General features: G+C 37.1%; 1 protein-coding gene across 4 annotated transcripts; it reads left to right on the top strand.

Moving 5' to 3' along the window:
* On the top strand, window positions 1–26,285 carry STEAP2 (STEAP2 metalloreductase). 4 transcript variants are annotated; one of them, XM_064380415.1, is made up of 5 exons: window positions 1–309; window positions 13,383–13,907; window positions 16,023–16,550; window positions 18,978–19,142; window positions 20,806–26,285. In XM_064380415.1, exons 2-5 carry the CDS (start codon window positions 13,416–13,418, stop codon window positions 21,091–21,093), a joined length of 1,473 nt encoding a protein of 490 aa, XP_064236485.1. In that variant the 5' UTR covers window positions 1–309; window positions 13,383–13,415; the 3' UTR covers window positions 21,094–26,285. The 4 variants fall into 4 exon arrangements, with proteins under 4 accessions (XP_064236485.1, XP_064236486.1, XP_064236484.1 ...); XM_064380416.1 differs by having other exon boundaries at window positions 154–198; XM_064380414.1 differs by lacking the exon at window positions 1–309 and adding an exon at window positions 478–615.
* The last annotated feature ends 909 nt before the right edge of the window (window positions 26,286–27,194 follow it).

Genomic DNA, 27,194 nt, shown 5'->3' with positions numbered 1-27,194 from the left:
AGTCAGCATTCCCCGGGCCCTGGGCGCCCTGCGCCGTCCAGGCGCGGAGCCCCTAGCAGCGCGTCACTGCCAGCCCGGCCTCCGCGCGCCTCCCTCCCTCCCTCCCCCTCCCCGGCTGTACGCGATCTAGCTCGGGGAGGCGGGGAAGCAGCTGGAGCGCGACCGCCGCGGCAGCCACCCTGCAGCCACCAGTCGGAGGTGCAGTCCTTAGGCCCCGGCGCCCGGGTGGGCCCTTGGGGAGTCGGCGCCTCTCCCGGGGAGCTGCAAGGCTCGCCCCTGCCCGGCGCGGAGGGCGCGGGGGGCGCGGAGGTGAGCGGGTCGGGGGGGAGCGCGAACGGAGGTGGCGGCGGCGGAGTTGAGGGTCCAGATGCAGTCGGCGCCACGCGCTGCATCCATCCTCCCCGATTCCGCGCCCTCTGCGGGTGTCCGCCCTGAGCTGCGGGTGTCCGCCCCGAGCTGCGGGGTCCCTGATCTCCTGGCACCTTGAGGTGGAAAGTGAGAAGGGTGAAGGGTGTCTGTCTCACTGATTCCTCCTCCTCCTCCTCTTGGTCTCCTGGAGCTTCGGAGAAGTCCTGAGGTTGGGCCCAGGAGAAAGAAGGCCAGGAGACTTCCCAGGTAGGATGTGTCCCAGCGGGAAAGGACTGGCAGGTTACTTTCGCTTCCTTCATAGTCTCCCTGCCACTTCGGGTTGATGCAGGGCATTTCATGGAAGATTATGCAGTGCTGCTTTGCGAGCAGGTATTTCTAGCAGTCATTTTGTTTATTGCCCAGTAATGTAATCGTGGTGTGTTTGGGCCATTTGTGTTAGAAAGTAATTGGCCTCTTCTTTGACTGTCCTAAATTATCTTTGAGCCCTGTGTTCAGCATCAGCCAAAACTTGTTGAAAATTATGCCCTAAAAATCTTGCTCTGAAAATAGAGCAGAGAGATGAAGATAATTTTTGTTGGGCGATTTCCATTTATTATCTCTCCTACCCCGTGGAGAAGGACTGGTGTCAGTTTTTACTCCCCGGGCAGTTAGTTTTTTAGGTGGAAAGGCAGTCCAGACCATGGTAAATTATCGCTCATCACTGTAGGAGAAACAGAATTCAGACCCCTGCCCCACCCCCACCCCCACCCCCACCCCCACCACCATCCTCCTGACTTAGATTCTAGTCCTTTTAACAGCCCCGCTGCTTGGAATCTTTTTTGTTTTCTAAACCATCTCCCCATTCTTTTTCTCCACTTTATTATTCTTCATTTTATTGATCTCTGTTTATTTTTTTTTTCTTTCTTTAACCCTATAATTTTTTTACTCCGAGACTCTCGCGGTTGCTTTAAAGTTTAGAGGCTATTTAATGGAAAACAAACAAACAAACAACAACAACAAAAACAGCCGTCCTAAATAATTTGCAGGGTGTTTAGGAACCTAAGCGTAACTATATGTGCTTCCATTGGGATGGCTGCACTTTCTGCCTCTTAGCTAGTCACTCTGTCAAGGGAAATGAGACAATATCGAGAATGATAACTTGAGCAAATTGTGCAGGAAGGAAATGAAAAGCTTTATTCAAGCCACTTTTTATTGTACTAGTGCTATGGAAAACGTGGTGAATGAGCATAGTTGTATTTTAATACTGAAAAAACAGGACAGTTGAAGACAAATTTTAAAGAATGGATTGTAAATGAGTTATAAAAGTGAGAAAGAGGATACACCAAAAATGCGAAAGAATAAGACTGCAGGTTTGATAAAGGCCATAGGACATCAGGAGATCCATTACCCCTACTGGGCCAGAAACCTTGGCACTGAGGTAACTGAGATATTAACATAACAATAACATTGATAAATCACCTACACCTTCAGGGCCCTCAAGTCTTTCAACAAAAAGAGAAGTCTGATCTAGAGAATTATTACATGTCTTTTTGTCCTGACGTTTTTCGATGCATTCCATAACAAAAAATTTTTATTGCATCCTTAGTTATACTGCCAGACAATGTGGAGACAGTGATGGACAAGACAAATATGGTTCTTCCCTCATGCAGCTTATTGTCCAATGGGGGAAATAGTACAGTAAAGAAACAATCATATAAAATACCACAAAATAAATTTAACAAGGGCTGAGTGAATTATTCTGCTATCGAGATGGAACAGCATATGGAACGTTCCCAAAGTACATAAAGTGGTTGTTCTTTTCTCCTTTTAGAAGAGGATGCTGTGGGTGGACAATCTACAGATGAGGTTAGAGAGGGAAGCAGGGACTGACTCATTCAGGGCCTTTTATGTCATAGGAAGGTGGCTGTAGTTCTAAGTACAAGGAGCACTGATTTTAATGAGAGACATTTTATGATGATTTATATTTTAAGATGATCTTAGCTGCTGTTGAGGATGGTTTGGAAAGGGTCAAAAGAGAAAGTATGCTGACCCATTAGGAAACGTTTGCAGAGTTCAGGTGAGATGATGGACACCTGGACTAGCCTGGTATTGGTGGAGATGGATTTATGGAATATGTTGGAGAACAGGAGTTGGTGCAGGATTTTACGTCAAAAGTGAGGGACAGCAAGGACTCAAGAATGACTCCCAGTTTTTGTATTGGAGCAACTGGTGGGTAATGGTGCCATTTACATATTTCCAGGAGAATGGGAACAGGTCTGGGTGGAAAAAGTTCAGGTTTGAACTTGTGTCATGGAAAGAGGTCATAACTATAGCCCCTTGGGATGCAAAAAGGGAGGCCCTCCAGGACATAAATGCATAGACTGGCCTTTGATAGGTCAAACTGGTCATTGTGAATTTAAGGTGAAACTAATGAGCTCAGTTTTCTGGTTTTTTCTCTAGTAACCTTCACCAACGTGGATACAGAGACAGAGAAAATGGATAGCTGGGTTCTTCCAGGACTAGAGTTTTGCCAAGCAGATATGATGGAGAGTAAGAGAGTTAAGGATCTTTTCAAGGAAGTGACTATAAATCTAGTCTGAGTTTAAAGAGAAACTAGAGCAGGCTAACGGAGTGGAGGATATTAAGCAGTTAGAGAGGTAGAGGTCAGCGGATCGGATTTCTTTTGCTGTTTAGAGTTATCAGTGTGAATATTTAAACTAAGGTTATTGGAAGTCCAAGAGATAGTGCTTGGAGATTTCAGGAAGTGAGTGACTGAGGTGGGTTAGAGGCAAAAATTCATTATCTCCAGTGAATAAGTCAAGAAAATAAGAGCCCCTGACATTGACTGGTTCATCCACTTGAATGATAAAGTCCAGGAAAAACATGACAGCTATTGGGTTACAGAGGACAACCGTGTGTATACGGGAGCCAGAGTCTGCAGTCATAAGGAATAAACTAGAAGTCAGTAGAGGACAGCAGTGAGGACACCAGTGAGGACAGGGAGAGGTGTCCCTGTCCTTGGTATGGTGAAGTACCACGAGCCTCAAAGGAGCTGGGTGTTTGCAGGAGAGATGATGAAGAAGAAATGTTCAGATGTGGGCTAAGGAACTGAATATTACACCACCCCACCTCATGGCCCTGGAGAATTATGTTTTCTTGATGGCCTCTCCAAATCAGCAGGTTGTGAAATGTCATCAAAACCTCTGCAGACAGCCCTTTCAGAGTTGCTGTCATCCAATAATAAATGCCCTATTTATCTGTGAAACCAATTAGATTCTATTTTTCAAAATTAACATAGCACAGCAGCTGCCATTCAGCTTCAGGAATGTTCAGGAAATCCTTCTAAATTGAAAATCTTAAGAGGCTGTCTAGCTGAGTGTGATTGAATTCCCTATCGTAATAATACATTCTCAAGTATTAAATGTGTACAGCAAGTCAAATGCCCATTCAAGAAAACTATGTCTGTGACACACACTTCTAGATTGAGCTCCCAAAGTTGAAGCCTTAAATATAGGGTGGTGATATTACTATTATTATTCAGCTTCAAGACTTATTTTGTGTTGGAAACTGCCACCGAAGTCAAGTATAACCTATTTGTTTGCCACTTAACAAAGGAAATTGAGACATCACAGAATCAAAGTGATTGCAGAGGCTTAGGCCTGCTCTTTCACCCCTACACCATGAAAACAAAACTTTCTATAAATGACATAGTTGTTTTTTGTTTTTGCTTTTACCTTATTTTTTTTGGAGGCCAAGTTTCACTCTGTAGCCCAGGCTGGAGTGCAGTGGTGCGATCTTGGCTCACTGCAACCCTTGCCTCCCGGATTCAAGTGATTTTCCTGCCTCAGCCTCCCGAGTAGCTGGGATTACAGGTGCCTGCCACCACACCTGGCTAATTTTTGTGTATTTTTAGTAGAGATGGAGTTCCATCCTGCTGGCCAGTCAAATCTCGAACTCCTGACATGAAGTGATCTACCTGCCTCGGCCTCCCAAAGTGCTGGGATTACAGGCATGAACCACCATGCCCAGTCTATAAATGACATAGTTGTATCAGTTATTTAATTTGGATTCCTTATGAATAACATCAAATGAAAAGGTAGAGACACTATGGGCATCACCTGGGAGCTTGTGAGAAATGCAGAATCTCTAGCCTTGCTCTAGACCTAGAGGATCTGAATGTGCATTTTAACAAGATCCCCAGGTGACCATATTAGCATTAAAGTTTGACAAGTGCCCTTCCAGTGCGTTAGTCCTTTGGAAACACTGGTCTCCTCAGGTCAGCAGGATCTGTGATCCCTCAAGAACTGGGGAGAGGATCCCTTTGTAGAACAGAAAGAAGAGATATCGTCATGGAAACATTCTGAATTTTGAATATTATGAAACAACAGGAACAAAGTGTGCTGTGCAGGGGGTGATACATTTTAAGGATTTGTCCTTCCCACAAAGTGAAGAGAGGAAATTTCAAAATAATGAGTGGACCTTCTGATACTGCTCCTCCTCGAGTGGAAAAGGGGAAAGAACTGCATGCATGTTATTCAGCATCCTGTATTCAAAAGTAACTGCTGCTCTTTCGCAAGTGTGATTTTTCATTACTACAAACAATAGTGTAAAAATTAACAAGTGAGGGTCAAAAGCCACATCTACTGTGACAAATAATCAAAGTATTAGATTGAATTCTGAATCTTTTAGTAGAGTGATTTTCAATCTTGGTTGTATAATAAAATATCTGTTAATCTTTAAAAAAAAATGCTGTTGCTCAGGACGAACCCCAAACCAAGTAAATGAAAACTGGGTGATGGGGGGTGACCAGTGACCACTGTGTTTTAAAACTCCCCAGGTCATTAGAGCACGCACCTAGGGTTGAGAACCACTGCTTTAGTAGCTCATTCAGAGGCAGCTCTGAGATTGCAGTTGTGTCTCTCCATGTGCCAAAACAGTGGGACTCTCTCTCACTACCATAAACATAGTATCAAGCCAGGTCAGCAATATTTAGGTCACACTTGCTGGCCAGTGGGGTTTTCAGAACACTGAAGGAAGTAGGATTTATTTTTTGAAGAAGCTTGCTTAGACTAACTTTTAAAACAAATTGTTGAGACATGTTACATATTTATGGGGTACACATGAGTATTTGTCATATCCATAGAATGTGTAATGATCTGGTTGGGGTTTTTGGGGAATCCATCACCTTGAGTATTTATCATATCTATGTGCTAAGAACATTTCAAGTCATCTCTTCTAGCCACTTTGAAATACACAGTACATTGTTACTAACTACAGGCAACCTACTTTGCTATTGAACATTAGAACTTATTTCTTCTAACTGTAAGTTTGTATCCATGAACTAACATCTCTTCATCCCTTCCTCCCATCAACACAGCCTTCCAGCCTCTGATATCTCTCATGCTATTCTCTACCTCCATGAGATCCACTTCTTTCGCTCCCACACATGAGTGAAAATGTTCGATATTTATCTTTCTGTGCCTGGGTTATTTCACTTAACAAAATGACCTCCAGTCCTATCCATGTTGCTGCAAATGAGATGATTTCATTTTTTAAGGCTGAATAATATTTCATTGTGTATACATACCACATTTTCTTTATCCATTTGTTGATGGACATGTAGATTGATTCCATATCTTTGCTAGTGTGAATAGTGTGCAACAAAAGATGTGAGGGCAGGTATCTCTTTGATACACTAATTTCTTGTCCTGTGGATAATACTCAGTAGTGAGATTGCTGGATTGTATGGTAGTTCTATTTTTAGTTTTTTGAGAAACAACCCCCATACTGTTTTCCATAGAGGCTGTACTAATTTACATTTCCACCAACGGTTTATAAGGGTTCCCTTTTCTCTGAATCCTGTCAGCATCTGTTATTTTTGTCTTTTAATAATAGCAGTTCTAATTGGGATAATTTGAAATCTCTTTGTGGTTTTAATATGCATTTCCCTGATGATTAGTGATGGTGAGTATTTTTTCATATACTTGTTGACCATTTGTTTGTCTTCTTTGGAAAAATGTCTGTTCATGACCTTTACCCATTTTTATGGGATTATCTGTTGTTATATTGTTGAGTTATTTGAGTTCCTTGTATATTCTGGATATTAGTCCCTTGTCATATTAATAGTTTACAAATATATTCTCCTATTCAATATGTTGTCTCTTCCCTCTGTTGATTGTTTCCTCTGCTGCGCAGAAGTCCTTTAGATTAATATAGTCCCATTTGTCTATTTTTTTGTTGTTGTTGCAGTGCTTTTGAGGTCCTAGCCATGAAATCTTTGCTTAGACCAATGTCTTCAAATGTTTCCCCAATATTTTCTTCTTGAAATTGTGTAGTTTTGGGTCCTACGTTTAAGTCTTTAGTTGACCTTGAGTTGATGTTTGTATAAGGTGAGGGACAGGGGTCCAGTTTTATTCTTCAGCATACAGACATCCAGTTGTCCAAGTGCCATATATTTGAAGAGGATATCCTTTCCCCAGTGTATGTTCTTGATGCCTTTGTTGACAATCAGTTGGCTGTAAATGTGTGGATTTTTTTGTGTGTGGATTCTCTAATCTGTTGCATTCATTGGTCTGTGCGTCAGTTTTTATACCAGTACCATGTTTTTTTCAGTTATTACTGCCTTGTAATACATTTTGTTTCAGGTTTGCTCTTTTTGCTTGGGATTGCTTTAGCTATTCATGATCTTTTTTGGTTCTATGTAACTTTTAGGATTGCTTTTTCTAATTCTACGAAAAATGACATTGGTATTTTGATAGGGATTGCATTGAATCTGTATACTGCTTTGAGCAGTATAGTCATTTTAATGATACTAATTCTTCCAATTCCTAAGCGTGGAATGTCTTCGCATTTGTTTGTCGTCTTTAATTTCTTTCTACAGCGCTTGGTAGTTCTCCTTGTAGCAATCTTTCACCTCCTTGGTTAAATTTATTCCTCATATTTTTATAGCTATCATAAATGGGATTTTGTGTCCTGCAACTTTATTGAATTTATTTATCAGATCTAAGAGTTTTTTGGTGAAATTTTTAGGTTTATCTAGATCTAAGATCATATCATCATCAAAGAGGGACAATTTGACCTTCCTCTTTTCCAATGTGGGTACCTTTTATTCTTTCTCTTTACTGGTTGCTCTGGGTAGGACTTCCAAGACTATGTTGAATAGAAGTGGTGAAAGTGGGCATCCTTGTCTTGTTTCAGTTCATAGAGGAAAGGCTTTGAGCTTTTCTCCATTTCAAAATAATGATAGTTATTATATTATTATTATATCAATTATATATGCCCTTATTATGTTGAAGCATATTCTTTCTATGCCTAGTTTGTTGAAAGTTTTATCATGAGGGGTTGCTAAATTTTCTCAAATGTTTTTTCTGCATCTATTGAGGTGATCATATGGTTATTGTCCTTCATTCTCTTCAGGTGATGTATCACATTGATTGATTTGCATATGTTGAACCATCTTTGTATCCCTGGGACGTTTCCCTGGAATAAATACCATTCGATCATGATGTGCTTTTTTTGTTTGAAACAGAGTCTGGCTCTGTCACCAGGCTGGAGTGCAATGGTGCAATCTCGGCTCACTGCAACCTCCGCCTCCTGGGTTCAAGCGATTCTTCCGCCTCAGCCTCCCGAGTATCTGGGACCACAGGTGCGGCCACTATGCCCAGCTAATTTTTGTATTTTTAGTAGAGATAGGGTTTCACCATGTTGGCCAGGATCATCTCTATCTCTTGACCTCGTGATCCTCCCGCCTCAGCCTCCCAAAGTGTTGGGATTACAGGTGTGAGCCACCGCGCCGGGCCGATGTACTTTTTTTTTTTTTTTTTTTTAATAAGTTGTTAGATTTGCTTTGCTTCTACAGACACACACACACACACACACACACACACACACACACACTTTTTAAGAGACAGGGTCTTGCTCTGTTGCCCAGGAGGGAGTGCAGTTATGCAATCATAAATCACTGCAGCCTTCAACTTCTGGGCTCAAGTGATTCTCCTGCTTCACCTCCCAAGTAGCTAGGAATGGCCCTTGGTTTGTTAGTATTTCATTGAGTATTTTTGCATCTGTGCTCAATCAGGAAATATTAGTCTGTAGTTTTCTTTTTTGTTGAGACTTGTTTGCTTTTGGCATGAAGATAATGCTGAGCTCATAGAATGAATTAGGCAGAATTTCCTCCTGTTCAATGTTTCGGAATAGATTGAAGAAAATTGGCCTTAGATCTGTTTTGAAAGTTTGGTAGAATTTGGCAGTGAAGCCATCTGGCCCTGGACTTTTCTTTATTTGGGAGTTTTTAAATTACTGCCTCAACCTTTTTATTATTGGTCTGTCCAAGTTTTCTATTTCTTCTCGTTTCCGTTTTGGTAGGTTGTATGTGTGTAGGAATTTATCCATTTCCTCTAGGTTTTCTAGTTTGTTGGTGTATAGTTGTTCATAATAGCTTCTGATGATGTTATGTATTTCTGTGGTATCAGTTGTAATGTTTCCTTTTCCATTTATTTTTTATTGGATTATTTTCCCTTTTATTCTTGGTTAGTCTAGCAAGTGCTTTATCAGTTTTATCTTTTCAAAAAACAAAACTTTTTGTTTCATCCATCCTTTGCATTGTGTCTAGTTCTGCTCTGATCTTCGTTATTACTTTCCTTTTACCGATGTTCGGTTTGGCTTGTTTTTGCTTTTCTAGTTCCTTGAGATACACATTAAACTGTTTATTTGAAATCTTTATGATTTTTTGGTGTAGGTACTTATTGCTTTTGCTGTATCTTAAAGGTTTTGGTGTATTGTGTTTTTATTTTTATTTTTTTCAAGATATTTTTGTATTTCTTCCTTAATTTATTCTTTGCCACAGTAGTCATTCAGAACCATGTTGTTTAATCATTTATTATTACAGTTTCAAAGTTCCTCATGTTATTGACTTCTAGTTTTATTCCATTGTGGTCTGAAGAAATACTTGATATGACTTCGATTTTTAAAAAAATTGTTGAATCTTATTTTGTGTTCTAACATGGTCATTCCTAGAGAATGTCCATGTGCTGATGAGAAGAATTTGTATTCTGTAACTGTTGTATAAAATGTTCTTTAAATGTTTGTTAGGTCCATTTGGTCTAACGTATAGTTTAAATCCAATGTTTCTTTGTTAATTTTCTGTCTAGATTATCTGTCAGATGCTGGCAGGGGGTGTTGAAATCCCAACCATTATTGTATTGGAGTGTGTCTCTCCTTTTAGATCTAATAATATTTTATTTATATTAATATATCTGAGTGGTCTGTTGTTGGGTGTATATATATTTAGAATTATTATATCCTCTTGCTATAATTGATCCATTATCATTATATAATGACCTTCATTGTCTCTTTATACTGTTTTTGACTTACAGTCTTTTTTATTTGATATAAATATAGCGACTTCTGGTTTCTATTTGCATCTTTTTCCATCCGTTTGCTTTCAGTCTTATATGTCTTTATAGGTTAGTTGGGTTGCTTGTACCCAGCATATAGTTGGGTCATGAGTTTTTATCTATTACCAGTCTCTATCTTTTAAGTGTAAAGTTTAATCCATTTGCATTCAAGTTATTCGATAATGAAAACTTCCCAAGTCTAGTGCGAGATGGAGACACCCAGATACAGGTTACTCAGAGATTCCCCAAACAGATACAATACGAAAATGTCTTTCCCACAGCACATTATAGTCATATTGTCAAAAGTAAAAGACAAAGAGTGAATTCTAAAAACAGCAAGAGAAGAATGACTAGTCACCTATAAAGGAACCCTCAGCAAAATAAAATTTTTACCTGTTCACATTCTGATTTACAGAAGGGGTTTGAACTTGCTTTGTAAAATAAGCAGATAATTAATGTTGTTTTGTTTTTGTTTTTAGTTTGAAAAAGTCTTGATCATCATGATTGTTAGACTTAAAGATTTTTCAATTCTTACATTTTAGGAGATGCTACAGTATATATTCAGAAGAACTCAGGACGGAGTTATAGGAAACTTGGATTCCCTTGTGTGAATCTAGCAACCTTTTTCACCCTTAGATAAGGCACATGATTACCTTTAACTTTTGAATGAAGTGAGCATGGATTTTATTACTTCTGGTTTCTTTAACCGCTCCTGATTCCCATCATAGCCAGTGACATCTCCAAATGGACATGGACAGTTTTTTCCTTACCCTGACTCCTGTCTGCCCTTCTGAGTGCATGAACCACACCAAGGGAGTGGTCTATCTTGAAAGATGTGAAATGAAACATGTAATTGATTTAAAAATAGTAAATGTTCTTCTTTCCCAGGAGCGGTTGCTCCTAGGTAATGCTGAGGAGCAATGAAATGACCAAAGAAAAAGGAATAATATACTAATTGGAGTACAACCATAATTCTTACACCTTGATACCTATACCCCCCAAAAAAACACCCTTCCTTAAACTCCTCACATGCATCTAAATGATACATGTCTTAGCTGGACTGACTACCCGGGCTCAAATCCTGGCTCCCCTGTCTTCTCTCTTAGATAAATTAATTATCTTCTGCATGTCTTGGTTTTCTCATCTGCAAAATGGGTGCGACAGTATTAGCACCTATCTCTTAAGGTGGTTGTGGGGATTCAATCAGTTAATATATAAAAAACACAAGAGAGCTGAAATACATTATGTCCTATATAAGTATTAGGTAACATTACTATAATTATTGTCTTTCTAAAATTTAATATAATGATGTAGTTGGAGTTACTGGATGTGACCCATTTCTAGGGTAAAAAGTTGAATTTTCCTGCTCTAGTCATTTCAAATTTCATTTAGTAAAAATCCCAACATGTTTTTGAAACATTCCACCTGTGCCTGTAAAGTCCATTAAATCCTCTGAAGTGAGCCACATCTACTGTGAGCATAAAAGAAATTGTACAATGAGGGTAGAGTGGAAGAGTATTTTTCTTTCAGACTCAACTTTGACACTAATTCATGGCAATCTGATTTGTATTCTTGAGCAAATTATTCCAGATATGAACATTTCAGATGTTAGTCTCTTAACTAAAAAATAATTTGAGAGATTTTTCCAGGAAGAATAATTGTATCATAGTTTATGCAGCCAACAAATAAAAGGGTGTCATGTTGAGGTCCAAAGGGAGAGGGTGGATGAGCAGAAAGAATACTTGGTGGCGGGTGGGGGGGGGGGGTGGTGCGGGGGGTTAGGCAGTAGAAAGATGATTTTGTTCAGTAGCAGCTATCGTCAACAGCTTTCTCACACTGTCTGTCCTGTCTCGGATGCTTAGTCTGGTGGCTGTCACACACACAGCTGCTGGCCCACTCTCCCTTGCCTTCAGGGACAGCTGCTTGACTATTTTTCTCTATGGGCATGGGTGAGCCAAGCTATGTCCTGGCTACCCCTGTTCTTCTGAAAAGATGGACAACTCTGACTCTCTCTCTTTCCCTGGGCACAAGAGTGCCCGTACATTGTCAGCAGGGCAGTTACACCTTTTACAGACAATAGTGGCTTAGAGCCAAGTGTTGAGTCTTCCCTGTGTTATAGCTATGGTGGTGAGCTTCTCTGTTACATCTACATGGCTATGATAACAAGTGGGGTTATACGCCTGTGCTCCAAACTCACTGAGTCACTGTGGATGTTTACCTCTGCCAATCCTTGACCAAAGCACAGCCATGTTCCTGACAAAGGGGAAGAGAAAGATTTCATAAATATTACATAATTTAAGATGATAAACACATTACTAATCCCTTTTTTCATAGGTAAACTATCTTTCTTAATGATACATTGTAGATCTAGGGTGAATGATAGAAGTTCATGGTATTTACTCTTTTGTTATATTTTGATGCCTATTTTTCTTAAACTATTATTTAAGTGCCAGGGCTCATTGTTAGCTGATTTATCTAGTTCTCATTTAATGGTAAAGTCACTAGCTACTGAAGTATACAGGGAACTTTAACCTCTACCCCAAATGACTCTAGACAGTTTTGGTTTAAATGGCTTTTTAAAAAATGGGTTTTCTTTCTCCTCTTGTCTTATGAGCCATCACTTAGTATTATAATCCTCTCTGTCTCCAGGAGTATTTCTGATTTGCTGCCTCTGATCTGCTCAGAAGCTGGGTAATTATGCTTGTCACAAGTGTGTTTTTCAAAGAAGTTCTGAGTGAAAACTTCAGTCTCTTTTCTCATGTGCTCTAGTGAGACAGGAGGCAGAACCTGAATCCAGAGCAGGGTTGGGACACTGGACCAAACTGAGGTCAGGGCAGAAGCACCTCCCCATAAGACATGCCTACCAGCGTGCCATGTCGGTTTACCATTTCCATGGCAACACTCAGAAGTTACCACCCCTTTCCATGGCAACAGCTCAACAACCCAGAAGTTACCACCCTCATCCTAGAACTTTCTGCATAAATCATCCATTAATTTGCATATAAATAAAGCGGCTTTAAATATGAGTGCATAGCTGCCATTGAGCTGCCACTCTGGGCACACTGCCTATGGGGTAGGCCTGCTCCGCAAGGAGCAGCACCTCTGCTGCTGCTGTAAACTGCTGCTTCAATAAACATTGCTGTTTAACACCTCCAGCTTGCTCTTGAATTCTTTCCCGGGCAAAGCCAAGTACCCTCCTGGGGCTCCTGTTCTGCATCACCAGTGCCTTCCTGCTCAAAGAGGGGTCCTCAGACCAGCATTGGTATTGCTTTCATCAGAAATGCAGAATGTTGGGCCTCCCTCCAGACCTACTCAATCAGAATCTACATTTTAACAAGATTCTCAAGTGATTTGTGTGCATATTAAAATTTGAGAAGCCCCACTTTAGCACATCACCTTTGTGACAGTTAATTTTCCCAACGAGATGATTTTTTTAAAGCCAAAAGATTTATACGATATGAAAAGAAACCAGAATAGTGATCCTTTTTTAGCTTACAAATTGTGTCTTACTATGCTCTCTGTTATACAGTGTGGTGAAACACTTTACCTCTAGAAATACAGGACATTATTACAGTGTCTAGAAGTGTTTTAATGTTCAGTAATAAGGAATTGATGACCATTTTATTTTCTCTCCCCTAGGATATTCTTGGAGATCTTGGAAGAATCTGTAACATGGAATCAATCTCTATGATGGGAAGCCCTAAGAGCCTTAGTGACACTTTTTTACCTAATGGCATAAATGGTATCAAAGATGCAAGGAAAGTCACTGTTGGTGTAATTGGAAGTGGAGATTTTGCCAAATCCTTGACCATTCGACTTATTAGATGTGGCTATCATGTGGTCATAGGAAGTAGAAATCCTAAGTTTGCTTCTGAATTTTTTCCTCATGTGGTAGATGTCACTCATCATGAAGATGCTCTCACAAAAACAAATATAATATTTGTTGCCATACATAGAGAACATTATACCTCCCTGTGGGACCTGAGACATCTGCTTGTGGGTAAAATCCTGATTGATGTGAGCAATAACATGAGGATAAACCAGTACCCAGAGTCCAATGCTGAATATTTGGCTTCATTATTCCCAGATTCTTTGATTGTCAAAGGATTTAATGTTATCTCAGCCTGGGCACTTCAGTTAGGACCTAAGGATGCCAGCCGGCAGGTATGTATTTTAAATTTTTATGCTTATTTATCTGGTATTTTGTAGTTAGACAGCTAAGCAAATATCAAACATTTTAAAACCAAATTCTAACACTTTCCAATGATTATCATCTGAAAACTAAGTATAAGCACCTGAAGATTAATGTTCTGACCTTGTAAGGGCACATTTCCATTCTCAAAATGATGTGGAAAGCTGGGAAATATCGTGAATTTCATCCAGTTCAATTTGAGAATAAGGCAGATGGGGTGCTCTGTCAACGCCATTGTGGAATGAGCTTTTATAAACACATAAAATATGTTTTAAAAATCTTTTATATGTGCATATGCATTACAATTAAGCATGATTATAAAACACTTTTATTGTTTTCGTCCATAAAGACAGTTGATTAGATTCTTTAGAAAATAAGTTTAAGTATTATATCATTGTATGCTGCCTATCAGTCATGATAACCGTTTACTTTCCAGTCTTTATTTTAATGACTAGTAAAAGAATATTTCTAAGTCCCTTTTTTTTCTTTTGCATATTCACCAAAGTTTAGCAGTGGATATAGAATAAGCAAATTAGAACTAAGGACTGGTGAGACCAACATGAATTTAATCATATACCCATATTTATACCAATTTAAAATTTTTAACAGAAAAAAATGTTGAACAGTGATTAAATTCAAAATGAGCCATAGAAATAGTCTAAATTTGTTTTTTGTAGTGATTGTGCCATTATTTTGAATATTTGGTTTAGTTTTAGGCTTATTATATCATATTATCATTTATACAAAATTTTTTCCAAATGCGTTTAAAAAAGTTTATCTCAACATTGTTACAACTTTAATAAATTAATTTAGAATACTTTTTTCTGATTTCTTTGTTAAAAAAAGGACCTATATTTTAAAAGTTCACAAATGATTACATAATGCTCATTCAAAAAGGATTTGTCATTCATCTGGCTTATGTTATCTAAGATTAATAATCCAAAGAGTGTTATATTGTCACCGTTACGTAAATAGGTCTACATGCAAATATTTCTATGTGATCTATTTCAGAGTCCTTATACAAACATCTTCAGGGATATATTTAGGGATTTGTTTTCCCCCAACATTACTTGGAGACTTTATAGCAATATTTTTGTAGTCCTGAATGAGGTGACCTACCCATTAGTAATAGTAGCTCACTCCAGTAATGAACTTGGTGCTCAACAAATACTTGTTGAATTTTCAACTATATGACGGTATCTAACAGATTTCAATAGTTTGAAAGCCTACCCTCATCTCCCCCCATTAGAGTTTCTGTAAAAGTAATATCTTAGGCTTAGAAAAGGACAGTTGCTTTTCTATTTAAAGTAACTACGCCTTATAATTCTTTTTACTTGTCAGGTATATCATTATTGAGAGGTGAAAGAATTTAATATACTGACCAATGAAATAATATGCCTGAGATTATTAGGGTTTTTTCAGAGATACTTGGTGTATTGGTTTCTAAGCCTAAACTTTATTTAAAACCTTATTAAATTTTATTTAAAATATAGCACTATGACCTAATTTAAAGGTTTTAATTGCAGATGTCATCATCCAAAGTGCATGCCCACTTTCACTCAGGTTAAATATCAGTAAAGGGCAGTGTTTGTACTAGACAGAACTGCCACAGTCTTAGAACTACACATTGTCCATGACAGCAGGGGTGCCAGCCCCACACTGTCCCCTTTGGGAATTAGAGAGCTGGAGTGGGGTAGGGGCATGGCCAGCAGCTCAAAGTCCACCTAAACCCCTGGAGAGGAGGCTTTACCTGGCTGCTGCTACTGAACCATGTGGCCTAGAAAAGTACACTTTTCTTTCCACCTGCCTCCCCCCAGAAGCCCCCGCTCTGATGATCCAGGTTGCAGCTACATTTTTCTGCATTCATTGTCCTGTTATCATAAGTGGTAAGGACTTTTTTGTTTCTATGACACTATTTAAAATCTATTAATAATAGGTTAATATATTCATAAATGTCTTATCCCCAATCTTTAACCATTTGGATCACTCACAGTCATCACAGGTGATACTCCGTTAGTGGAGCATGCGATTGTTACCATTTTTATAAACAATGATAGTAATGCTGAGTCTTTTTGGTTTTCCCACAGGTTTACATATGCAGCAACAATATTCAAGCCCGACAACAGGTTATTGAACTTGCCCGCCAGTTGAATTTCATTCCCGTTGACTTGGGATCCTTATCATCAGCCAGAGAGATTGAAAATTTACCCCTACAGCTCTTTACTCTCTGGAGAGGGCCAGTGGTGGTAGCTATAAGCTTGGCCACATTTTTCTTCCTTTATTCCTTTGTCAGAGATGTGATTCATCCATATGCCAGAAACCAACAGAGTGACTTTTACAAGATTCCTATTGAGATTGTGAATAAAACCTTACCTATAGTTGCCATTACTTTGCTCTCCCTGGTATACCTAGCAGGTCTCCTGGCAGCTGCTTATCAGCTTTATTATGGCACCAAGTATAGGAGATTTCCACCTTGGTTGGAAACCTGGTTACAGTGTAGAAAACAGCTCGGATTACTAAGTTTTTTCTTCGCTGTGGTCCATGTTGCCTATAGCCTCTGCTTACCGATGAGAAGGTCAGAGAGATACTTGTTTCTCAACATGGCTTATCAGCAGGTACTGAACATGCTTGTTATTTATCTGATGCTAGTAAAATTATTTTTATTAATATAAATTGTAAAACATAAAATTTTACATACCTTGTAATGGAAATTTGATTTTGGTATACTATGGGAGGTAAAAGAATTGTTCTTTAAACAATGTTTTTGCATAAGAATTATGTGACAAATTCAAAATTATTTCAGGTACAGGCTGCTACCATCCCTTCCCTTATAGAATAAAAGCAGAAAAGTAGAGGGTTGGGATCTCTCCCTTTTTCAATGTTATGATTGCAATGAGTGTTTTCAGTATTCAACAATTCATTATTGTAATATTTTATAATTGGCTGTGCTCCACAAAATGATGAGGCAACTGTCATTAAATATATATAATAAAATTAAAACCAGTAAAAATATAAAACAGAACAGGAAGACACAATCAGGAGAAAAAAGTAGAGTACTTCTCTGCTAATAGTATCTACACATCTTCTATTTTGGCTTTGAGATTTTTAATATAATGAGAAAGGAGATGCTATTGTTTACAAGACTCTTGTTATCAAAAGGCAGAAAAGATAATAGTTCCAGGGGTGAAGCTTTTCTAGCACTTAGCTCTCAAAAAAAAAAAAAAAAAAATCTCAGGGAGCACTTCATGGAAGGGGCTTGATGATGAGGTAGACTATGGTTTTCCTCAATAATTCCCAATCCACGAATGTAATTTAAGGGGTTTCCCTGAAGCTGTTTGATATAACATTTCTCAGTGAAAGCCAAGAACATTGCACCAAAACAAATGAAATGTTTAAAAGCATGTGCATTTTGTAAGGATCCAAGGCATCATGGTCCAAGTATGTGGCATCTAGAGGTACTTAAGCTTGTTTCAACAATAAAACCTCAAATAATTTTTTTTAATTCGTAGATTGATAACCTTTAAGCCATCCACTCTCTGGAAAAAAAAAAAAAAAAACCCACTTTTCTTAATGGGATACTAAGCCTTTTATAGTTGCTCATTTGGCTTCTTTACCTTTTTCCAGTCATTTGCCCAGATCTCACCTTCTCAGTGGGGCCTACACTGGATACCATATTAAATGCCGCTACCTGCCTCCACCCCAACCAGTATTTCTGATCCCTCTGACTTACCCTGCTCTACCTTTCTTTTTTTAATAGCACTTACCATCTTCTAACACACTTGATTGTTTCCATGTTAAATACATTTACCAGTGTCTGCCTTCTCCCATCAGAATGCAAGTTCTTGAGAAGAGGGATCTTTGTCCATCTTTTCCACTGATATATCCCCAATGTCTATATCTGAGCCGAGGCATTGTGGACACTCAAACAGCCCATTTGTGGGATGAATGAATGAACTGGGAGGGCAGGTAGATCCAGGTTGTAGTCTCTGAGTACACTGGGGTATGCTGTTATTCTGTATTGTACAGATATCAAATAAGAGGATGGTAAGAACTCTGTGGCCTCTTTCAAGATGATGGTATGATTGCTTCAGGGAACTAATGGCTAAAAAGCAGCTTATTATGTTACATTTCAAGTATGTTTTGTTAACTAGAGTTGGACAAAGTTAAACTGTTGTTAAGTTATAATCTGTTTTTCATTAATAGATACTTATTTAAATCAAAAATTTCAGCTGAAGGACTCTAATACTTGATTTATACTCTAATTATATTATGAGTGTAAATAGAACTTCTAAAAGTAGTCCCTACACAAAATACCTCAAATTCAGAGTTAACTGTCTGGCTTGATTATATACACATTATCAATATAAGGAAAAGACATTTGGAAAAATACTATATATAAATGACACAATTGGATGGTTGGGAATCATATTGATGAGGCAGTTCAAGTGGATAAATATTTTAGCTCCATAGGCTTCTATAGCCAGGGAAATCACAGCTTTCTAGGAAGAAAATATGAGAAGAAAGATTAAAAGAGAGATACATTATTCATGTGAGGGAGGAAGATACTGACGTAGTTTAGAAATTCCCTGCCTGTATCCAAGTTGAACTAAGGCCAGACTATATCCCAGATAATCAACCAAATTTAAACCAGCTTGTAAAAGTACCTCAAAACTAAGTTTAACTGCCAGTAACTTCTTTTGTGTCACCCTAGAACCAACCACTAGGCATTTTATGGTGTTAGACTCCAGAGTTGCTGTAATGATGTATTACAAATATGATGGCAAATCTCTGCCCCTCTATTCTAGCATATATACAAGGAAAGAGAAAGTTTTGTCCTCCTGTTGTTTAACTCTCCTTTCCCTTACACCTGAAGCAGTGTCATCCAGTTACAGATTCTCTGTAATGGTTTGTTAGACTAAATAGTACAACTTAAATATGTCTATATATGACCAGGTTCTTCTTCTTATACCAAGAGTGAATGCTGTGCTGAATCAGTTAATGTTCTGCTAAATAAAGGAAATTCACATTTGCTTTCTTGTTAGGTTCATGCAAATATTGAAAACTCTTGGAATGAGGAAGAAGTTTGGAGAATTGAAATGTATATCTCCTTTGGCATAATGAGCCTTGGCTTACTTTCCCTCCTGGCAGTCACTTCTATCCCTTCAGTGAGCAATGCTTTAAACTGGAGAGAATTCAGTTTTATTCAGGTATGTGGGGTTTTGTTTGTTGAAGGATTCGGCAGGATAGGATTTCCTTGTTAAGAACAGCTGAATTTTAAACATGTTTCTTATAATAAGGGTGCCTTTGAGGCTGTATTTATGCATCTAAATACGTTATGCTGGAAGCCAGCTTAGGACTACTCTGGTTAAGTAGGTGAAAGACCAGTCAGTACATGATTGTACTGGAAGGCTTTAATAGCACTGCCTTCCTGTACACTATGTTAAGAATGAAAAGTTATTTTAAAAGAGAAAAAAAAAATGAAAGTGAGGAAGGATGAGCTTAGGTCAAACTTAATGTTGAAACTCAATTCTTTATTAGCCAAGTGAATGAAAAATTAGTTTATGTTTTGATTCATTTTGATCTGTCTAGAAAAATCTTATTAATTTGAACTCAAGTGGAGATATCAATCTGAGTATTTTAAAGAAATGTGTGTGTATACACACACATACAAACACAAGCAGTAGCAAACTAGGTAACTAGATTAATGAATTATGACAAGCAACCAGCCTTAAGAATTTTGTTAGTATATGTATTTAGTATATCAATAGTATACTAATATGTATGGATGTCTGTGAAGGGATTTCAAAGCACCATTGAATTCTTTAATAGTTAAACATTCACACTCTCCAATAACATCTAAATAAAAAAGGTGCATATTTAAAAAATATATAACTGGCCAGGCACAGTGGCTCATGCCTGTAATCCTAGCACTTTGGGAGGCCGAGGTGGGCGGATCACCTGAGGTCAGGAGTTTGAGACCAGTCTGACGGACATGGAGAAACCATGTCTCTACTGAAAATATAAAATGTATGGTGGTGCATGCCTGTAATCCCAGCTACTTGGGAAGCTGAGGCAGAAGAATCGCTTGAACCCAGGAGGCAGAGGCAGAGGTTGCAGTGAGCTGAGATCACGCCATTGCACTCCAGCCTGGGCAACAAGAGTGAAACTCTGTCTCAAAAAAAAAAAAAAAAATATATATATATATATATATAAAAATATATGTATATAACTGAAACATAGACCCTACCTATATTTTCACAGAATCTGCATTGGTTGTATCCAAATGGTTTACAGCACAGTAGGCAAATTCGTGTTCTTTGGTGGTACACTTAAGTTTTGTTTCATTTAACTGCTTATTTGCTTGTTTTTTTTTAAGGTCATGTGAAAATCTCATTCAAAATAAGGCCATAATGCTTATCTGAATTTATTTCTCCTTTTTGAAGAAAAGGAAGAGTACTTTCCCAACAGCTAGTTAATTCATACGTGAAAAGAAATAGGAGGCTCTCTGATAAACGGTTCTAGACAGATGCAAATTATCATTATAAATTTAGATGAGTAATTGCAAATATTTTGCCTGCTGGAGTGTTGAAATTTTCCCAGTAAAGTTAGACACTATGTCATTATACTGATGTAATATTACTTTTATATAACAGATCATTTTTCAAAGTAAGCCATATAAATAATAAATATATATGCACATATAAAAATATTAATATTGTTTAATTCAGTGGAGGACAAAAGTTAACTTGGTAATTTAAGACAAAACAGTTTTATCCAAATGTAAACATTGTATATCTTGATAGCTTAATTTATGAGTTTCAGTCATTTGTTTCTTATCTTTGTTTCTCTTCCTTCCTCCCCTGGCCCAAGTCTACACTTGGGTATGTCGCTCTGCTCATAAGTACTTTCCATGTTTTAATTTATGGATGGAAACGAGCTTTTGAAGAAGAGTACTACAGATTTTATACACCACCAAACTTTGTTCTGGCTCTTGTTTTGCCCTCAATTGTAATTCTGGGTAAGATCATTTTACTCCTTCCATGTATAAGCCGAAAGCTAAAACGAATTAAAAAAGGCTGGGAAAAGAGCCAATTTCTGGAAGAAGGTATTGGAGGAACAATCCCTCATCTCTCCCCGGAGAGGGTCACAGTAATGTGATGATAAATGGTGTTCACAGCTGCCATATAAAATTTTACTCATGCCATTATTTTTATGACTTCTACATTCAGTTACACGTGTGCTGTCAAATTATCAGGGGTTGAAACTTGTTAAATGAGATTTCAGCTGAATTAGTGATAGAGTTTTCTTCAAGTTAATTTTCACAAATGTCATGGTTTACCAATATGAATTTTTTTAGTCAACATATTATTGTAATTTAGGTATGTTTTGTTTTGCACAACTGTAACGCTATTGTTACTTTATTTCATAATCAGGCAAAAATACTTACAGTTAATAATATGATATCAAAAACAATTTGGAAACCAGCAGAATTTTAAGCTTTTAAAATAATTCAATGGATATATATATTTTTTGAAGATTAAGTAAGGTTTTAATTATTCAACTTAAAAAGTACAAATGCATTATTATATGTTATTTTTAAGAAATGTCACCTTATGTTAGCATCTAGGTAAGGGTGCATGATAGCATTCCTGTATTTCTCTCATAAAATAGGATTTGAAGAATGAAATTAATTGTATGAAGCAATGTGATTATATGAACAGACACAAAAAGACAAATTAAACCTGAAATTATATTTAAAATACATTATGAAATACATACTGATAATGCATACCTCATGAAAGATTTTATTTATTGTGTTACACAGCAATTTCATTTTTATATCAATATATAAAATGAAGAGAAGATCAGGAATAGGAATCAGTAACCTTTGGCCTCCAAAACTACTATCTCTAATAGAGTACCAATCCGAGGAATTGTTTAATAGTTCCTTCTTAGAATAAAAGTATTAAGTTTGCACACAAATGGTCTGTCAGCTGATCTTTGTAGCACCTTAACCAGTCACCACTTGCTATGATATGGAATTATACTGATGTTCCTTGAGGGACTGTGATATGTCAGGCATGGTTCTAAGTACCCTACTTGTATTACCCCATTTAATACTTAGAACAACCCCATGAGATAGGTAGTTATTATCTTCATTTTACATATGAGGAACCGAAGGACAGGAAAGTTATTTGTCAAAGGTCACACAGTTAATAAGTGGCAGAGTGAGCATTGAAGTCCAGGTAGTCATATTCCAGAGGTCATAGTTTTAACACTAGATTGTAGAGCTCCCACTGCATCCCTATGCATTACGTTCATGATGCCAATCTAGATGCTTGTATAAAGGCACTGACATTGTTTAGAGTGGATTGTGCACATCCAAAAAATGTATAAAAATATAATAATAATAAATTATTACTGACTGTAGGGTAATTCACAGTTACTTACCCTATTCTTGCTTGGAACATGATCCTGGAGACCCATGGCAGTCTAGACGTCTCTCTATGCAGTGAAGTACCCTAGCAGTGTTAACAAATCCCTGAGATCCCAGTCTTTCAAAAATCTCTGTAGAGCTGGTCTTCTCCTTTTCTCTTCCTGAGAAGTTCTCCTGCCTGCATAACCATTCATTAGGGAGCAATTTACCAGCATGAAGGATATTAGGGTAAGTGGCTAATTATAAATGTACTCTAGAGACATATAATCATACAGATTATTCATAAAATTTTTCAATGCTAGCATTCCACATTTAATTGCATTTTGCTCAAACCGTAGAATGCCCTACATTCCCTCCACCGCCATTTGCTATTTCCTTATTAAAATAGAAAATTATAGACAAGATACAATTATATGCATTCCTCTTCCTGAACTTACCTACATAGGTTCTACTGAATCCAGCTGCCAAAAATAAAGACTTTTATTTAGTAGAGGCTACCTTTCCCACCAGTGACTCTTTTCCTACTACTGCACTGTCAGTTTGGTAATTCACTCATGATTCTATTTTCTTCTCTTGGTGAATTTTATTATCTTGTACTTTCTAACTGAGCTCTACATTTTCTTTATTTTAAATATATTTCTCCCCACTTGGTAATCACTTGTTAGTTCTTGGGGGGAATTCAGTTGGGCAATGATAACTTTTATGGGCAAATACCTAAACATTCTATGATAGTGAACTAATGAAAATAACAGCATATTTTCAATATTTTCTTGTTCCTTAAATTCTACTCTGTTAAGACTATGCTAAACATTTAATGTAAAAATGAAATGAAATGAAATATTCCTAAAAGTTAGATGACTATTAAAGTATGTATTGTTGCATGTATATATTAAGTAGCCAATGCTATAAATAAAAATACCACTGTTACAGATAAATGAGGCCTTTAAAATATGAAAAACAAACTTTTATGAAAACCTACAAAAGATGCATCTGTTGTTTCAAATGGCATCATCTTTTCAGTAGTATAAAAACTGAATAATTTTGAAGTTTTAGAATAAGTATAATATATTTACAATTCTAAATGTTTAAATACTTTTCTAAAAATGCAAAACTATTAATTGATGTTTAGTTGCTTTATTTTACTTCTATGTGATTATTTTTCTTAATTGTTATTTTTTATAATCATTATTTTTCTCAATCATTCTTCTGGCCACAGAAGTAAGACTGAATTCTGCTATTGCTAAATGTGAGAAAGTGATGATGAGAACTTTAGAACAGTGGAGATCTGCTACCTGGTCTGTGTTTTGAGAAGGGCCGCTTAGAAAATTAGAAGAATCTAGAAAAGATACTCAGTCTTAATCCTATGCAAAAAAAAAAATAATAATAAGTAATTTTTTCCCTATGAGGAAAATAACCATGAGCTGTATCATGCTACTTAGCTTTTATGTAAGTATTTCATATGTCTCCTCTATTAAGAATATTTAAAATCATATTTAAATATGAATATATTCATGCTCACATTATTTTTCAAAACATACATGAAATTTAGCCCAGATTTGTCTATGTGTAAGGTTTTTATTTAAATTGTAAAATATTTAAAAGTATGAATAAAATATATTTATAGGTATTTATCAGAGATGATTATTTTGTGCTACATACAGGTTGGCTAATGAGCTCTAAACTACCTGATTAATTTCTTATAAAGCAGCATAACCTTGGCTTGATTAAGGAATTTTACTTTCAAAAATTAATCTGATAATAGTAACTTAAGGTATATCATACTTTCATTACAATCAAATTATAGAAATTATTTGTGTAAAAGGGCTTCAAGACTGTATCCAATTTTTTTATTATTGATCTCCTATGTAATATGATAAAAACTTAATTCTTCTAAATTACCGCTTGCCATTAAGCTATTTCATAATAAATTCTGTACAGAGTTTCCACCAAAAGAGGTTTATTTATGAAATATTTAAAGTTTCTAATGTGATATTTTAAATAAAGTATCATAAATGTAGTAAGTAAATATTTATTTAGGAATACTGTAAACACTGAACTAATTATACCTGTGTCAGTCTAGGAAATCCCTGTTTTGAAATAAGTAAACAGCTTAAAATATGTTGCAATTGTTTTGTAAATCCATGGCTTAAAGCAGGATACATAAATAGTGTCACATACCTCACAGCGTTAGGATTTATATTGTGAAATGAGATGCCCTGCCCTCAATTTTTCATCATTCAGTAAAACAAATTCTGATATATATTCAGTACAAATAATTAGCTCTAAATGAAACTGTAGTAATTTCAGTGGAAACTCAATCTGTTCTTACCTTTGAACAGTGAATTTTACATGAATGAATAGGTTCTTCACTTTTCTTGTCTGAGAAAATTATACAGTGCTAATTTTCAGAGATTCTGTCCATATGATACTAAAAATGTTTTGTTCAGCCTAACATACTGAGATTGTTTTTAACTTTCTAAATTATTGAATTTCCATCATGCATTCATCCAAAATTAAGGCAGACTGTATGGATTCTTCCAATGGCCAGACAAGCTAAATTAAATCACAGAAGCAGAAGCTTTTGTATGATCTCCAAATTGCCAGCTTTAAGGAAGTATTCTCTTGAAATTGTCTTTAAAGGTCTTTTGCAGCTTTGCAGATATCCAGACTGAGCTGGAACTGGAATTTGTCTTCCCATTTACTTCTTTAAAAGCTGCTGCCCATTACATTCCTCAGCTGCCCTTGCAGTTAGGTGTCCATGTGACTAAGTGTTGGCCAGTGAGATGAAGTCTCCTCAAAGGAAGGCAGCATGTGTCCTTTATCATCCCTTCATCTTGCTGCTGGGATTGTGGATATAACAGGAGCCCTGGCTGCTGTCCCCAGAGGATCAAGGCCACATCAGAAGAGGAAGGCAGATTAGAGACCAGAAAGACCTGACTACTTCCCTATTTCCACTGCTTTTTCCTGCATTTAAGCCATTGTAAACTGGGTTTGTTACATGAAGTGAAAATTAATCCTTTCTGCCCTTCAGTTCTTTGTCCTGATACTGTTTAACACTGTTTGAATTAACTAGACTGCAATAATTCTTACTTTTATAAGCTTTCAAAGGATAATGTGCAATTCACATTAAAATTGATTTTCCATTGTTAATTAGTTATACTCATTTTCTTGCCTTGATTTTTCACTAGATATTTTGTATCTGCTTGGACTATATTGTCTTCTTTTTAACTGTGTGATCGGTAATTACTAAAATTCTGTAATCTCTAAAATATCGCTATCAAATTAACTGCCATGTTTTTATATCATTCTCATAGATCTCCCTTATAAACATTTAAATAAAAAGTACTATTTAATGTTATAACTTCTCTTTTGAAATGTTGTATACAAGTGGATTTTTTTCTCACTGAATAATAATTTCAGTATTGATGAAGGCCTTCTAATACTTTTTTGAGTTATTTGTTTTCAGAAGCATTCAGAAAGCAATAGATGTAATAGTTTTGGAGGGGTTTTGTTTATTTTTACCAAAGTAGTAATTTAGAAAAACCTCCATTTATGTTTAATTTGTTACATTATTTCATTTTACTAGCATTAATTAAGCATCTTTAAATCAGGACACATGCAATATTCAAGCTATTCTGTAAACTCCCTGGTAGCAGGAATTTTGTCTTATTTACTATTAAATACCCAGTATCTAGTACAATATGGTCTATGATAAATACTAAAGAGATATTATAATAAATCATTACTCATTTTTATAGAAAATTATGTTTTTATCACCCCGCATCCATGCAGCCATGCCTGCTTCCCCTTGCCTCTTCCTCATGCCTTGCCTCCTGGCCAGTGGCCTAGCGATACGCTGTTGTCGTAAAAAGGAGTTCCTGCTGCTGCTGCTGCCGCCGCCGCCACACTGCTATATGTTGAGGAGTCCTGTACACTGTGACACTGACAAGGAGAAACTGACCTTTGTGCTTGTGCACCGGATCTGTCCGTGGAGGTTCTGGCCTTCCCAGCTGCTGCCTGGAAATGCTTAGGTGCTAATATGGTGACAGTAGGATTTCCAGGTAAAATACAGGCCTCTCAGTTAAATTTGAATTGCAGACAAATAAGAAATTAATTTTTATTATCAGCACTGACCTTTCAAAAATTTTTCTAAATCTGGCAACCCTATTTAAGGAGTGAACTTTGATCAAGGAGATACAGCACAAGATGAAGTTAGTAGATAATTCTCCCTACCTTTCCCCAGATGGGCCGTTCTAAAGTGCAGTAATTCATAAGACCTTCATGAAAATATCCTCAAAGACCGAGCAGTTAACTGCACTTGTTGCAAAGCTGTGACCAGCTCAGTAACACCTGCATTTGTGTTCCCTTCTCCTACTGCCTCACTTCCATTTTTTCCTCACTTCTGTTTCTCAGAGACAGCCCTCCCCATAGAGTGGAAGCAGGTGAATGTCGGTGTTGTTTATTTACGGCAGGCTCTGGGAACCTACACTAGAGGAGTACTTTCGGTCATGGATTCTTCTAATGGGAAGTGAAACGAGATAAATGATGACTTTGAGAAAGTCAGGCACAGGACCCTGCAGCCTCAAAATCCAGATTTGTTGAGACCCCTGAGAGTAGATAAATCCCTCAGGGGCAGATTCACATTGATCAAATGTACAGTGATACACTGTTAAATCAGTATAGTAACTTAGCACTACTGTGTGAAATATCAAATATCAATTCTTTAGGCAAGAATACCATTTGTACCTTAAACATATTCTATTCTTGAATATGTTCTTTATAAAAATTCAAGTTATAATTCAAAAGATATTCAGATCTGTTA

This window comes from Aotus nancymaae, unplaced genomic scaffold (assembly GCF_030222135.1).
Source record: "Aotus nancymaae isolate 86718 unplaced genomic scaffold, 86718_ANA_hifiasm-v0.15.2.pri h1tg000025l, whole genome shotgun sequence".
Classification (NCBI taxonomy): domain Eukaryota; kingdom Metazoa; phylum Chordata; class Mammalia; order Primates; family Aotidae; genus Aotus; species Aotus nancymaae.
This window is presented reverse-complemented; position numbering and strand designations above follow the sequence as displayed.

Bases quoted from the DNA above. Each gene is read 5' to 3' on its own strand.
- STEAP2 (XM_064380415.1), top strand. From the start codon at position 13,416: ATGGAATCAATCTCTATGATGGGAAGCCCTAAGAGCCTTAGTGACACT. The intron at 13,908-16,022 runs GTATGTATTTTA...GTTTTCCCACAG, and splicing joins CTAAGGATGCCAGCCGGCAG to GTTTACATATGCAGCAACAA. The intron at 16,551-18,977 runs GTACTGAACATG...CTTTCTTGTTAG, and splicing joins TCAACATGGCTTATCAGCAG to GTTCATGCAAATATTGAAAA.